Source organism: Myotis daubentonii, chromosome 3, assembly GCF_963259705.1.
Source record: "Myotis daubentonii chromosome 3, mMyoDau2.1, whole genome shotgun sequence".
Classification (NCBI taxonomy): Eukaryota; Metazoa; Chordata; class Mammalia; order Chiroptera; family Vespertilionidae; genus Myotis; species Myotis daubentonii.
In genome coordinates, this window is record NC_081842.1 from 8738352 (window position 1) to 8752626 (window position 14275).

Genomic DNA, 14275 nt, shown 5'->3' on the forward strand with positions numbered 1-14275 from the left:
GGTTATACACGACCACAGAGACAGGTAAGCAGAGCCAGACAGTGAGGGCACACCCTGCACGATTCCTTCCCTGTGGCCTGTCTTTAGTGAGACGGTGGCTCAGCGGTGGCTGGGCTCCGGGTGGAGAGTGGTGGGTTGGGAAGGAATGCCAGGAACCTTTGGCCTGAAGCAAATGTTCCACATCTCTCTTTTTTGTTTTAGTTAATCCTCACCTAAGGATATTTTCCCATTGATTTTTAGAGAGTGGAAAGGGGAGAGAGAGAGAGACATAGAGAGAGAAACATCAATGTGAGAGACACAGTTGGTTGCCTTCACACATGTGGGCATAGAGCCTGCAACTGAGGTACGTGCCCTTGACCAGACTCGAACTCAGGACCCTTCAGTCCCCAGGCCAATGCTCTTTCCACTGAGCAAAACTGGCCAGGGCTCTATATCTTGACACAGGTGGAGGCAACAGGGTAGCGACCTTTTAAAAAACTCATCGAAGTGTATAATTAAATTGTGTGCATTGGATTACATGTAAGTTGTATCTCAACAAAGCCGGTTTTAAGCAGAAGTGGGTGAAAAACTGGTCAGCAGGACAAGAGGGAAGTTTGGGCGTGCAATGTGCAGCAGGCAGGGCATGGTGTGGGGTGGGAGGTGGCCAGCGTTTCAGGGGAGGAGGCAGAGACCTCAGGGACATCAGGGGCTCCCTCTGGGGGTTCTGGCCATGTCACTGGCTGCAGGAAGAGTGAGGGGCTCACAAGCAGGGAGGCGGCACTTTGTCCACCTGGTAGACCCAAGAGGGGCTGAACACTGGCGATCCTTTCCGGGTTGAGGACAGTGGTCTATTTCCTGCAGCAGTTCTGGCCACGGCCCCTAGGGGGTGATCTCGCTGGGGTATTTGCACATTGTCAACATGTGCCCTTGGGTGGTGTCAATGTCATCCTGATGTCAGAGTAGGCTGTTGCCCATAGCCCTTGGGTACGTGGAGGCCTGACAGGAGCACTCAGGTCCCATGGGAGCCCTCTTCGTGGCTCGGTGTCCCTCACACTCCCAGACGGAGGCGGGAGCTGCCAGAGGAGGCCCTCGGGGCTGTAGGTCCTGCCACCCGCTCCTTCATATTTTGTTTCCACATCCGGGTGTTTACTCCTGTGAGCTCCGTCACTCCATCCGTCTGTGCTAACAGTGCAGACCTGCAGGGAGATGACCAGGAGGCACAGCCAGAGGTGTGCGGCACGGAGTCCCAGGGCAGCTCCCCGATGGGCAACTCTGAGGGTGGGTTTGCCCAGGTGGACAGTGGGTGGAAATGGTCCAGGGGACTTGAGAACCCCTAGATGTGTCTGCAGGTGACCAGCCTCCGGTAAGCCTGGGGCAGGGGCCCCCAGACACAGACATTCGTCAGTCAGGGCAGGAATCCCACCCGGTCGCCTTGCCCAGAACAGTTAGGACACTGCCCTTTGGGATCTCTCACTCATTTCTAGAAATACTTGAGGCTGGAGGAGGCCAATGTCTGGTGAAAACCCTGTGTTCTCCCCCCCACCCCACCCCATAAAATCAGATGAAAGAAGCGCTCAGATGATGAAGCAAGTTTATTGGGTTGACCAAGGAGATGCTGACAGGCTGAGAGGAGAGATCAAGTGAATCGACAGAGAAACTTGAACAAAAGGACAGGTGACCCAGGGGCAGGTGGAGATGCCTCCTGGGAGGCAAGAGCCCAGGAAGCAGTGAGGTTCAGGGCTCCTGGGAGCAGAGGTCAGCTCAGTACAGGGGAGACTGGGGGACCCCATCCTGAGTAGGGACAGCCATCTAACACAGGTCAGGACCTGACTGAGGGGCGGCTGGGAGAACCACCATCACAGGGTAAGACCTGAGCCCGGCTGGCCCAGGGGACATGCCTGCTCAGCAGCAGGACTTCTGGGCCGAGGTGGGGACGCAGCAGGCCGGGCGGGAGCACACGGGGCGGCAGAGCAGGGACATGCAGGAGGATGGGCGGCGGCAGCTGGGGTGGCAGGAGGAGGCAGGGCCACAGCAGGAGGAGGCGAGCACGCAGCAGGCAGGCCTGCACACGGGGCGGCAGATGAGGGACACACAGGAGGAGGGTCTGCAGCAGGAGGAGGTGCAGGGGGTGGGCTAGCAGCAGGAGGAGGTTGCGCAGGGGCCAGCCTCAGAGCAGACGGGCACACAGCACAGGGGCTTGCAGCAGACAGGTGTGCAGCAGACGGGCTTGCAGCAGACAGGTGTGCAGCAGACTGGCTTGCAGCAGACAGGTGTGCAGCAGACGGGCTTGCAGCAGACAGGTGTGCAGCACGCGGGCTTGCAGCAGACAGGTGTGCAGCACGCGGGCTTACAGCAGACAGGTGTGCAGCAGACGGGCTTGCAGCAGACAGGTGTGCAACACGCGGGCTTGCAGCAGACAGGTGTGCAGCAGACGGGCTTGCAGCAGACAGGTGTGCAGCACGCGGGCTTGCAGCAGACAGGTGTGCAGCACGCGGGCTTGCAGCAGACAGGTGTGCAGCACGCGGGCTTGCAGCAGACAGGTGTGCAGCACGCGGGCTTGCAGCAGACAGAGACACAGCAGGCCTGCTGGCAGGGGCAGGAGGTGCAACAAGAGGGCTGGCAGCAACTGGGGACACAGCAGGAGGGCTCACAGCAGCTCTCTGGACAGTCTTCCACCTGCCAGGAGGAGTCGGAGCAGACGGAGAGGGTGGATGCGGCCATGGTGGGCGGTGGGGCTGGAGTGTGCTGGGAGGAGGTGTGAGTGTGAGTGTGGGTGTGAATGTGTGTGGTGCTCAGGGCCGTTGGCTTTTATACCCTCCTGGCTCTGTGTCCCATTTCCGCTTCCCAGAGGCACAGGATGTTTGTTTGTCTGGGATGTTGTCCAGCTTGTAAATCTCCTAGATTGTTTAGCTCAGGAGCCTGCCCCATTGTGTCCCCAGGGGAATAGAAGTGGGTGGCAGGTCCCAGTCTGGGTCCTCAGACAGGGGAGGGTGGGGTCTTGCCTCAGGCCGTCTTGGATGTGCTGGGGCATCGTCTGGTCAGCTGCCAGGGCAGCCTCAGTGCCTGGCTCACTCTGTAGGCAGCCACACTAGGAAGAGTTTCCCTGTGGTTCAAACACCCGATCCTGTGGGGACGCAGGACTGTTGGCAACTTGTGTGGGAGGAACCGAGAGGCCAGGGCGTTGGGTGACTTCCAGGGCCATATGGGTGCAGCAGGACCTGGGCCTCTTGGCCAGAGCTCAGGGGGATTTCTTATCACTAAAGCGCCTCTCTCCGAGGCCAGCTGCCCGCGTGTCCACGTTCTACCTGTCCCTGAGCTTGGGAGACCTCAGGACTGTATTCTAGGGAAAATCGTGTGGCTCCCTTCCCCACAGGAAAATGACAGCTTCCTGGGTGCTCTGGCCTCTCTCTTGGGTGGCCTTCTGTGTGGGAAAGCCCGGCTTCTCCTCCAAGACAGCCCCCCACAGCCTTTACCCAGCCCCCTGCCGGTCGGATATCCCGCCTGCCTACTCCAGACAGCCCACAGGGTCACTAAGAAGAACAGGCCACAGAACACAAAAGAGATGCAAAATGTGGCCAAGAGCGTGTCTCCCTCACTCTGTCAGCACCCACATCCCTGCTCTGGAAGCAGCGACTTCCACTCCTATATCTTCTCTGTCCCTGCCTCTCCATCTGTGTGTCTGTGTGTGCTGCACACACACTCTTACACACAGTCCATTCTCATTATTCGTAGTAGTTATGTTCTATGAAGTTGCCGCAAACACTGAATTAGCAAATGTGGAACCATGGCGCTGGGGGAAATGCAGGGTTGGGACCCTGTGTGCCTCTAGGCACAGTATTTTCATCAGCCCATCAATATGTAGCCTTGTTTGATGTATGTTTCTGGTTAAAGACTTCTTATTTAATTAATGTATATTTAATATACATCTCATGCAAAATCGGATTAAAGCCATCTGCACTCTCACTCCCGTGCGAACATGTATTTCCTCCGTGAAGCACAGTGCAGCCTTCTTGCACTTAGGACACCAGACAGCACTTTGGCTCCATGCTGCGGGCCATTTCAACCAGCCAAGTCACAAGCATAAAGCCCCCAAATGTGGAAAATCACGGCCCCAAAGAGACCCTGGAAGGACACGTTTACAGACCGAGAGCTGACACAAGAGGCCGTGTCGCCTGTGCAGCCTCAGCTGGGAACTCAAATTTTTGGCCACCCTTCACAAGCCCACAAATGACCACACAGGCACCACAAGTGTTGATTTGGGGGTTACAAATCAATTGTAGTGATTAGGTGAATTCACAAATAAGGAATCCCTGAATAATGAGGATTGACCGCACATCTCTATCATCTATCTATCTGGGTATAGATAAAGTCTGTGTATAACTTTTTAAAATACGAATTGCTTCATAGTTTACCCACTATGTGTGTGTGTGTGTGTGTGTTTTAAATTTAATAATGTGGAGCTCCTTCCCTGTAAATACATGAAGGCTTCTCTTCCTTGTTGATAGCTGCCTAGAATTCCTTATTGGTCTGGGTGCTTCTTTCCTTTTGCTGGTAACGAATTACCACAAGCTTACTGGCCTAAAACAATGCACATGTCATCTCAGTCTCTGGGGTCATGCTGTGCTGGGTTTCCTGTGGGTTCACATCATGGGGTCTCATCTGGAGGCTCGACTGGGGAAGGAGTTGCTTCCCAGCTCACGTTCTCATCGGAATTCAGTTCCTTGCAGGTGGTCAGGCTGAGGGCCTCAGTTTCCTGGTGGCTGTAACTGGGATTGTTCTCATTTCTTGGCACAAGGACCTGTCCATGGACAGTTCACATGGGACTCCCACAGCCAGCACAGGACAGAGTCTCCCCCCAAGACCAGCATAACCATCTTACACAATGTGACCACACACATCCCATCACCTCTGTGCCTGAAGCACGTCACAGGTCCTGACCACACTCTGAGGGGAGGGGCCACAAAATGCACAGATACCACTGTTTTACTCCAAACTTAAAAGAGCCACTTCCACTCACATTATTTTTGTCCCCTTTTCCTTCAATTATTGAGATAGGTGTATCAATGTCCCCAACTGTGACTTTATCGTTATCTATTTCTACTTTTAGTTCTGGCAATTTTTTATTTCTATGTTTTAGGCTATGTTACTAGGTACATACATATTTGGAATTGTTATAGCTTCCTGGTGGGTTTATAGCTCTATAAAATGTCTTTATCTCAAATAGTGCTTCTTGCCTTAAAATCTATTTCTCCTGATATTAATAAGGCACGCCAGCTTTCCAAAGTTGGTGTTTGCATGATGTCTTCTTATCCATGTTTTTACTTTCAATCTTTTGTAAACAACACACATGCCTATTATATCTACTCCCTGATTATATGTTTTCTATTTGCCCCAAAATGTTCTTTTAAATTATTTTCTGACTATTTGGGGTTAATTGAGTATTTTTATAATCCATCTCCCTTTTTTTAGTCCTCACCAAGGGTAAGCTTTTATTGATTTTAGAGAGAGAGGAAAGGAGAGAGAAAGAGAAACATCGATGTAAGAGAGAAATACTGATCCATTGCCTCCTGCATATGCCCTGACTGGGGATCAACTCAGCAATGCAGTTAAGTGCCCTGAGCAGGAATCTAACCCGCAGCCTTCTGTACACAGGCCCGCGCTTCAAACAACTGAGCCCCCCAGCCAGGACCACTTCCCTTTTTCTACTCACGATTAGTTACCCACTGTACTCACTGCCCTTCCAGTGGTGACCTAGTGTGCAGTCTTGGCTATTCAAGTACACATGGGTACTCTTTCCACTTTCAAAGCTTGCTGAGACCTCAGAACACCAACTCCGTTTACCCTTCTCACCCTGACTGTCGACACTGCTGTGCATTTTATTTTTCTATTAACAACCAAGAAAGTAAACAGGAGGCACAAGCAGGCTCGTTTTCCATACAGAGGCCTGGCTGTGCCGGCAGTGATTTCTGCAGGGAGGCGCACAGGGACCTCTGGCTCACACACAGCTCTCAGGGTCGGGAACATGCCGATGGCGTGGGGAGGCTGTGGACAGGCGCCGGGTCTGTCCCTCACTGAGCGCTTGGACGGGAGACAGGGTTGTGCACTGCCCACCCAGGGACATGGAGGTGCCACAGGCAGACATGCCAACTTTACCTGCTTGCCACCTGCCCCAGAGGAGTCCCTGACCGGAGGGCATGCTGGGGAACCACAGTTAGAAATGCGCCAGCCTTCTGCCCTCTCTAGCCCAGGCCTCTCCAGCCAGGCACTAGGGGAGCCGTGGCACCCAAACGCTCAGAATCCCCAGGTGTTCGCAGCACATCCCAGGTGTCCAGAAAGGGCAGCAGGACTAGGAGGGATGGTTCTCTTGTGAGGCCAACTCAGACCCCGGGGCATGCTATTTGCAGACACACACGCCTTCTACCTCAATGTTATGAACTAAAGGCAGCTGGGGATGCATTAGCAGAGCACACAACACCCTAGGAGCTTTATCGCTGAGCAACAGCTCACAGAACGAAAACACAACCCGCACTAATGAGAGTTCCCTGTGTCCCAAACACAAACAAGGAAGAAGCCGTGCGAGCATCCTGCGGAGAAACAAAGCCAGAGAGGGTATAAAAGCCAACAGCCCAGGACCTTACACACTCACACTCACACTCATACCCTCCGCCTAGTTCACCTCAGCCCCACCGCCCCACCATGGCCGCATCCAGCCTGTCCGTCTGCTCCAGCAACCTGAGCTATGGCAACCGCGCCTGCCTGCCCGGCTACAGTGACGCTTGCACCGACTCCTCCTGGCAGGTGGACGACTGTCCAGAGAGCTGCTGTGAGCCCTCCTGCTGCGCCCCCAGCTGCTGCCAGCCCACCTGCTGTGTCCCCAGCTGCTGCCAGCCCACCTGCTGTGTCCCCACCTGCTGCCAGTCCACCTGCTGTGCCCCCAGCTGCTGCCAGCCAACCTGCTGTGCACCCACCTGCTGTGCCCCAGCTTCCTGCCTGACCCTCATCTGCACCCCAGTGAGCTGCGTGTCCAGCCCCTGCAGCCAGGTGACCTGTGATCCCAGGCCCTGCCAATCAGCCTGCACCAGCTCCTGCACACCCTCATGCTGCCAGTCCTCCTGCTGCACCTCCTCCCGGTGCCAGCAGACCTGCTGCACACCCGTCTGCTGCACACCCGTCTGCTGCAAGCCCCTGTGCTGTGTGCCCGTCTGCTCTGGGGCCTCCTCCTGCTGCAGACCCTCCTCCAGCGTGTCCCTCATCTGCCGCCCCGTGTGCAGGCCTGCCTGCTGCGTGCCCACCTCCTCCTGCTGTGGCCCCACCTCCTCCTGCCAGCCCAGCTGCTGCCGCCCATCCTCCTGCATGTCCCTGCTCTGCCGCCCCGTGTGCTCCCGCCCGGCCTGCTGCGTCCCCACCTCGGCCCAGACGTCCTGCTGCTGAGTGATCTTCTTAAGGGCACCCAAACACTCAAGAGCTCAAGCCATTTGCACCCCAGGATTCTTTACTAAGAGCCAAGACGCTGCCAACTCCCTTCATGGGTCCATGCACTGGGCATCTGTGGTCGCCCGACCACCGCTGTGCCTTTCTCCCTCTGGAAACAGGTCACCCATGTCTCCACTGACTTCCCCCAAAGCAACGTGCCCTGCCACCCAGCCCGGCTGGCAGTGACCCAGCGAGGCCAGCTGGATGCTCCAGGCCTTGGGGCCTTGAGAGGAGTGAAGGGAGAGAAGCTGGTTTCTCCTCGCCACCTCACCCGTGTGGCTGAGCACCCCACTGCCTCCTGTGCTGGCTTCTTCACTCCCCCCCCCCACACCCATTCTGTGTACGGTCTGTCCCCTCCAATAAAGTCTGTGCTGATGCATTTACAGGATTCATTTCTGTTGTTTACAAGAAAGTCCCCTACCTGACACCCACAGGTAGGGTTGTTCCCAGGTGGTTCCCGGAGCCACCATGTTCCTGCCCCTCAGTGGTGACCTGGGAGCCCTCCCTCACTCTGACCACATCTATGTCCAGGAGGTGGACATACTTTCTGTACACAAAAGCTGGGTCATCTGACAGCGGTGCCTGCCCTGGGGAGGGGCTACTCCTCAGGGGTGACCCGGGCTGTCTTCAGCGTCCGACTCAGAAGGGCTGGTTCAGGAAGGGGTTCGCACAGCAGGTCCCCAGCACAGGTGACTAGGGTGCCTCAATGGGCCAAAACCGCCTGTGCTGACACCTGCTCTCCCTCTTGGAGCCTGGGGTTTGGGGAAGTGCTGGGCAGAGGTGCCATGTGACCAGCCTCCGATAGAACCCTGGGCCCTGATCTCTGACAAGGTCCCCGGTAGACATCTCACAGGTGCTGTCACACTCCCTGTGAGCAGTTCCGTGCCTCCTGCATGATCCACCGGGACAGGCCCTGGAAGCTGCACCTGATGTCCCCACCACCTCCCCAGGAGCCTTTTCCTGCGCTGACTTAGCTCTGTGTACCCAGTTCTAAGAGCTCCAGAGAATCATTGAAACGGCGGGGATGAGGACCCCAACACCCGTCAGAATGAAAACAATGTTCAAGTCTGATAATAACTAACAGGCCTAAAGGGTAGACAGGCACATGTTACAACATGTAAATCCCACTTGAGGAACACTGACTTGTTTAAAGAGTATGACCAGGAGGATGAAAAACACAGCCCCAGGCGGGGAGGAGAGATTCACAATGCACAGACGCCCAGGGGTGCGCCGAGGCCGCCTTCCCCAGCTCCTGAGAGCTGACCAGGCACCTCTCTTCCCAGCTCAGTGTTCAGTAACGTCACATTGGGAGCAACTGTGAGAATAGTTACACCATGGAAATGGGCAAACACCTAAATCGGGGCTTTTTTGTTGTTTTTGTTTCACAGGCAGCCAGTTATTAAACATTTTTCATCAGACCCCGCACATAGGCAACAAAGAACTCAGAGTCAGAATATATAATCATTTTCTACAAATCAAAAAGTACAATAACCCTATTTAACAGGTTCATGCACGACTGAGCAAACCTGAGAGCAGACTCCCAGGTTGAGGACTGCAGAGCAAAGCCTGCAGGCACCGGTGATGCGAAGATCACTGGGAGGTGGGAGACGTCCCTGGGCCTGGCCCGCGCCCTTTAGCAGTCCTGGAGGCCTCGAGGAATGTCTGACTGAGGGGATGTGGCTGAGTGGCACTCCCCCTGTGGGAGCGCACTGACCACCAGGGGGCAGCTCCTGCGCTGAGCGTCTGCCCCCTGGTGGTCAGTGCGCATCACAGCAAGCAGTCGTTCTGGTCTTTGGTCAATTTGTATATTAGCCTTTTATTCTGTAGGACTAACAATCAAGAAAGTAAACAGGAGGCACAAGCAGGCTCGTTTTCCATACAGAGGCCTGGCCGTGCTGGCGGTGCTTTCTGCACGGAGGCGGACAGGGACCTCTGGCTCACACACAGCTCTCAGGGTCGGGAACATGCCGATGGCGGGGGGAGGCTGTGGGGCGCCGGGTCTGTCCCTCACTGAGCGCTTGGACGGGAGACAGGGGGTGCACTGGGCACCCAGGGACATGGAGCTGCCACTGGCTGACCTGCCAACTTTCCCTGCTTGCCACCTGGCCCTGGGGAGTCCCTGACCGGAGGGCATGCTGGGGAACCACAGTTAGACATGCTGCCGCCTTCTTCCCTCTCTGGCCCAGGCCTCCCCAGCCAGGCACTAGGGGAGCCGTGGCACCCAAACGCTCAGAATCCCCAGGTGTTCGCAGCACATCCCAGGTGTCCAGAAAGGGCAGCAGGACTAGGAGGGATGGTTTTCTCATGAGGCCAACTCAGACTCCGGGGCATGCTATTTGCAGACACACACGCCTTCTACCTCAATGTTATGAACTAAAGGCAGCTGGGGATGCATCAGCAGAGCACACAACACCCTAGGACAGTGATGGCGAGCCTTTTGAGCTCGGCGTGCCAGCATTTTGAAAAACCTTAACTTAACTCTGGTGCCGTGTCACATATAGAAATTTTTTGATATTTGCAACCATAGTAAAACAAAGACTTATATTTTTGATATTTATTTTATATATTTAAATGCCATTTAACAAAGAAAAATCTACCAAAAAATGAGTTCGCGTGTCACCTCTGACACGCGTGTCATAGGTTCGCCATCACTGCCCTTTTAGCTTTATCGCTGAGCAACAACTCACAGAACAAAAACACAACCCGCACTAATGAGAGTTCCCTGTGTCCCAAACACAAACAAGGAAGAAGCCGTGCAAGCATCCTGTGGGAAACACAGCCAGAGAGGGTATAAAAGCCAACAGCCCAGGAACCTTACACACTCACCCTCTCACTCACCCTCACACTCACACTCATACCCTCCGCCTAGTTCACCTCAGTCCACTGCCCCACCATGGCCCCATCCGCCCCGTCCATCTGCTCCAGCAACCTGAGCTATGGCAACCGCGCCTGCCTGCCCGGGTCCAGTGACTCTTGCACAGACTCCTCCTGGCAGGTGGACGACTGTCCAGAGAGCTGCTGTGAGCCCTCCTGCTGTGCCCCCAGCTGCTGCCAGCCCACCTGCTGGGTCCCCAGCTGCTGCCAGCCCACCTGCTGTGCCCCCAGCTGCTGCCAGCCCACCTGCTGCGTCCCCAGCTGCTGCCAGCCCACCTGCTGTGCCCCCAGCTGCTGCCAGCCCACCTGCTGTGTCCCCAGCTGCTGCCAGCCCACCTGCTGTGCCCCCAGCTGCTGTGCCCCAGCTTCCTGCCTGACCCTCATCTGCACCCCAGTGAGCTGCATGTCCAGCCCCTGCAGCCAGGTGACTTGTGATCCCAGCCCCTGCCAATCAGCCTGCACCAGCTCCTGCACACCCTCATGCTGCCAGCCCTCCTGTGATTACACCTCCTCCCCGTGCCAGCAGACCTGCTGCACACCCGTCTGCTGCACACCCGTCTGCTGCAAGCCCCTGTGCTGTGTGCCCGTCTGCTCTGGGGTCTCCTCCTGCTGCCAGCCCACCCCCTGCACCTCATCCTGCTACAGACCCTCCTCCTGCGTGTCCCTCATCTGCCGCCCCGTGTGCAGGCCTGCCTGCTGCGTGCCCACCTCCTCCTGCTGTGGCCCCGCCTCCTCTTGCCAGCCCAGCTGCTGCTGCCCATCCTCCTGCATGTCCCTGCTCTGCCGCCCCGTGTGCTCCCACCCGGCCTGCTGCATCCCCACCTCGGCCCAGACGTCCTGCTGCTGAGTGATCTTCTTAAGGGCACCCAAACACTCAAGAGCTCAAGCCATTTGCACCCCAGGATTCTTTACTAAGAGCCAAGACACTGCCAACTCCCTTCATGGGTCCATGCACTGGGCATCTGTGGTCGCCCGACCACCGCTGTGCCTTTCTCCCTCTGGAAACAGGTCACCCATTTCTCCACTGACTTCCCCCAAAGCAACGTGCCCTGCCACCCAGCCCGGCTGGCAGTGACCCAGCGAGGCCAGCTGGGCGCTCCAGACCTTGGGGCCTTGAGAGGAGTGAAGGGAGAGAAGCTGGTTTCTCCTCGCCACCTCACCCGTGTGGCTGAGCACCCCACTGCCTCCTGTGCTGGCTTCTTCACTCCCCCACCCCCGCCCATTCTGTGTACGGTCTGTCGCCTCCAATAAAGTCCGTGCTGATGCATTTACAGGATTCATTTCTGTTGTTTACAACAAAGTCCCCTACCTGACACCCCCAGGTAGGGTTGGCCCCAGCCCGTTCCCTGGGCCACCATGTTCCTGCCCCTCAGTGGTGACCTGGGAGCCCTCCCTCACTCTGACCACATGCTGGGGTCCAACCCCAGCAGGTCCAGGCATCCTCAAAGGTGTAGACGGAGTCCGCGAAGAAGGAATGACATGGAGACTGCGTTCAGTTCATCAGCAGCCTAGCCAGGATCTCTAGCCAAGTTCTGGTCAGGATCTCCAGCGAAGTTCTGGTTAGGATCTCCAGCCAGGTTCTGTGTCCATGTTCTCTAGCAAGGTTCTCCAGCCAGGTTCTGTCTAGGTTCTCCAGCCAGGTTAGGTCACCAGGTTCTAGTCAGATTCTCTTGCCATGTTCTATCCAGGTTCTGTAGCTAGGTTCTGTCTCTAGGTTCTTCAGCCAGGTTCTCTCGCTAGGTTCTGTCTCTAGGTTCTGTGGCCAGTTTCTGTCCAGGATCTTTTGCCATGTTCTCTCCAGCGAAGTTCTTCTGTCTCTAGGTTCTGTGTAGGTTCTGTGTCTAGGTTCTGTGTCTAGGTTCTGTCTGTAGGTTCTGTGTCTAGGTTCTGTGTCCTGTTGTCTTGTTACATCTGTATTTATAGCAGTTGATTCCAATCCTATCAATCTCTATTCCAAAGGTTAGGGCGTTTCTTATCTCCATTCCAGGGAGTAAAGATTATGTAGCTTAAGCATGATTGTTCGTAAAGTGATTAATTACTCTCCTGGCACTTAGTTAAGGGGTTTTATTCCCTCCCTAACTTCAGGGGAAAATCCCTACCTGGGGAAACAACCTTTCTCAGAGAGGTGACCTTGGTTAAAACACATAGTGCCAAGAAGGTGAGCAAACATATTAAGAACAGTATGCCATATATGCCAGGTCCCTTGAAACAGCAAGGATGGACCGGCTCCCGGCAACCACATCTATGTCCAGGAGGTGGACATACTTTCTGGACACAAAAGCTGAATCATCTGACAGCGGTCCCTGCCCTGGGGAGGGGCTACTCCTCAGGGGTGACTCAGGCTGTCTTCAGTGACCCACTCAGAAGGGCTGGTTCAGGAAGGGGTTCGCACAGCAGGTCCCCAGCACATGTGACTAGGGTGCCTCAATGGGCCGAAACCCCCTGTGCTCACACCTGCTCTCCGTCTTGGAGCCTGGCGTTTGGGGAAGTGCTGGGCAGAGGTGCCATGTGACCAGCCCCTGATAGAACCCTGGGCCCTGATCTCTGACAAGGTCCCCGGTAGACATCTCACAGGTGCTGTCACACTCCCTGTGAGCAGTTCCGTGCCTCCTGCATGATCCACCGGGACAGGCCCTGGAAGCTGCACCTGATGTCCCCATCATCTCCCCAGGAGCCTTTTCCTGGGCTGACTTAGCTCTGTGTACTGAGTCCTAAGAGCTCTAGAGAGTCATTGAAACGGGGGAGCTGAGGACCCCAATACCCGTCAGAATGAAAACAATGTTCAAGTCTGATAATAACTAACAGGCCTAAAGGGTAGACAGGCACATGTTACAACATGTAAATCCCACTTGAGTAACACTGACTTGTTAAAAGAGTATGAGCAGGAGGATGAAAAACACAGCCCCAGGCGGGGAGGAGAGATTCACAATGCACAGACGCCCAGGGGTGCGCCGAGGCCGCCTTCCCCAGCTCCTGAGAGCTGACCAGGCACCTCTCTTCCCAGCTCAGTGTTCAGTAACATCACATTGGGAGCAATTATGAGAACAGTTACACCATGGAAATGGGCAAACACCTCAATCAGGGTTTTTTTGTTGTTTTTGTTTCACAGGCAGCCAGTTATTAAACATTTTCCAGGAGACCCCGCACATAGGCAACAAAGAACTCAGAGTCAGAATATATAATCATTTTCTACAAATCAAAAAGTACAATAACCCTATTTAACAGGTTCATGCACGACTGAGCAAACCTGAGAGCAGACTCCCAGGTTGAGGACTGCAGAGCAAAGCCTGCAGGCACCGGTGATGCGAAGATCACTGGGAGGTGGGAGACGTCCCTGGGCCTGGCCCGCGCCCTTTAGCAGTCCTGGAGGCCTCGAGGAATGTCTGACTGAGGGGATGTGGCTGAGTGGCACTCCCCCTGTGGGAGCGCACTGACCACCAGGGGGCAGCTCCTGCGCTGAGCGTCTGCCCCCTGGTGGTCAGTGCGCATCACAGCAAGCAGTCGTTCTGGTCTTTGGTCAATTTGTATATTAGCCTTTTATTCTGTAGGACTAACAATCAAGAAAGTAAACAGGAGGCACAAGCAGGCTCGTTTTCCATACAGAGGCCTGGCCGTGCTGGCGGTGCTTTCTGCACGGAGGCGGACAGGGACCTCTGGCTCACACACAGCTCTCAGGGTCGGGAACATGCCGATGGCGGGGGGAGGCTGTGGGGCGCCGGGTCTGTCCCTCACTGAGCGCTTGGACGGGAGACAGGGGTGTGCATTGCGCACCCAGGGACATGGAGCTGCCACTGGCTGACCTGCCAACTTTCCCTGCTTGCCACCTGGCCCGGGGGAGTCCCTGACCGGAGGGCATGCTGGGGAACCACAGTTAGACATGCTGCCGCCTTCTTCCCTCTCTGGCCCAGGCCTCCCCAGCCAGGCACTAGGGGAGCCGTGGCACCCAAAC

General features: G+C 55.7%; 3 protein-coding genes across 3 annotated transcripts; 2 read left to right on the plus strand and 1 right to left on the minus strand.

Annotated features, from left to right (window-relative positions):
• Positions 1-1769: 1769 nt before the first annotated feature.
• Positions 1770-2700, minus strand: LOC132229958 (keratin-associated protein 10-7-like). The gene is given in 1 exon segment (XM_059686671.1): positions 1770-2700. A coding segment is annotated over 1 exon segment (819 nt). The 3' UTR covers positions 1770-1881.
• Positions 2701-6675: 3975 nt separating this feature from the next.
• Positions 6676-7410, plus strand: LOC132229959 (keratin-associated protein 10-7-like). Its single transcript, XM_059686672.1, has one exon. The coding sequence runs from the start codon at positions 6676-6678 to the stop codon at positions 7408-7410; it is 735 nt and encodes a 244-aa protein (XP_059542655.1).
• Positions 7411-10345: 2935 nt separating this feature from the next.
• On the plus strand, positions 10346-11173 carry LOC132229964 (keratin-associated protein 10-3-like). The gene is made up of 2 exons (XM_059686677.1): positions 10346-10574; positions 10692-11173. The coding sequence occupies exons 1-2, from the start codon at positions 10346-10348 to the stop codon at positions 11171-11173; spliced, it is 711 nt and encodes a 236-aa protein (XP_059542660.1).
• The last annotated feature ends 3102 nt before the right edge of the window (positions 11174-14275 follow it).

Excerpts from the sequence above, each read along its gene's own strand:
- LOC132229959 (XM_059686672.1), top strand. The coding sequence starts at position 6,676 with ATGGCCGCATCCAGCCTGTCCGTCTGCTCCAGCAACCTGAGCTATGGC.
- LOC132229964 (XM_059686677.1), top strand. The coding sequence starts at position 10,346 with ATGGCCCCATCCGCCCCGTCCATCTGCTCCAGCAACCTGAGCTATGGC. Across the intron at positions 10,575-10,691 it reads CAGCTGCTGCCAGCCCACCT|CTTCCTGCCTGACCCTCATC; the intron begins GCTGCGTCCCCA and ends GCTGTGCCCCAG.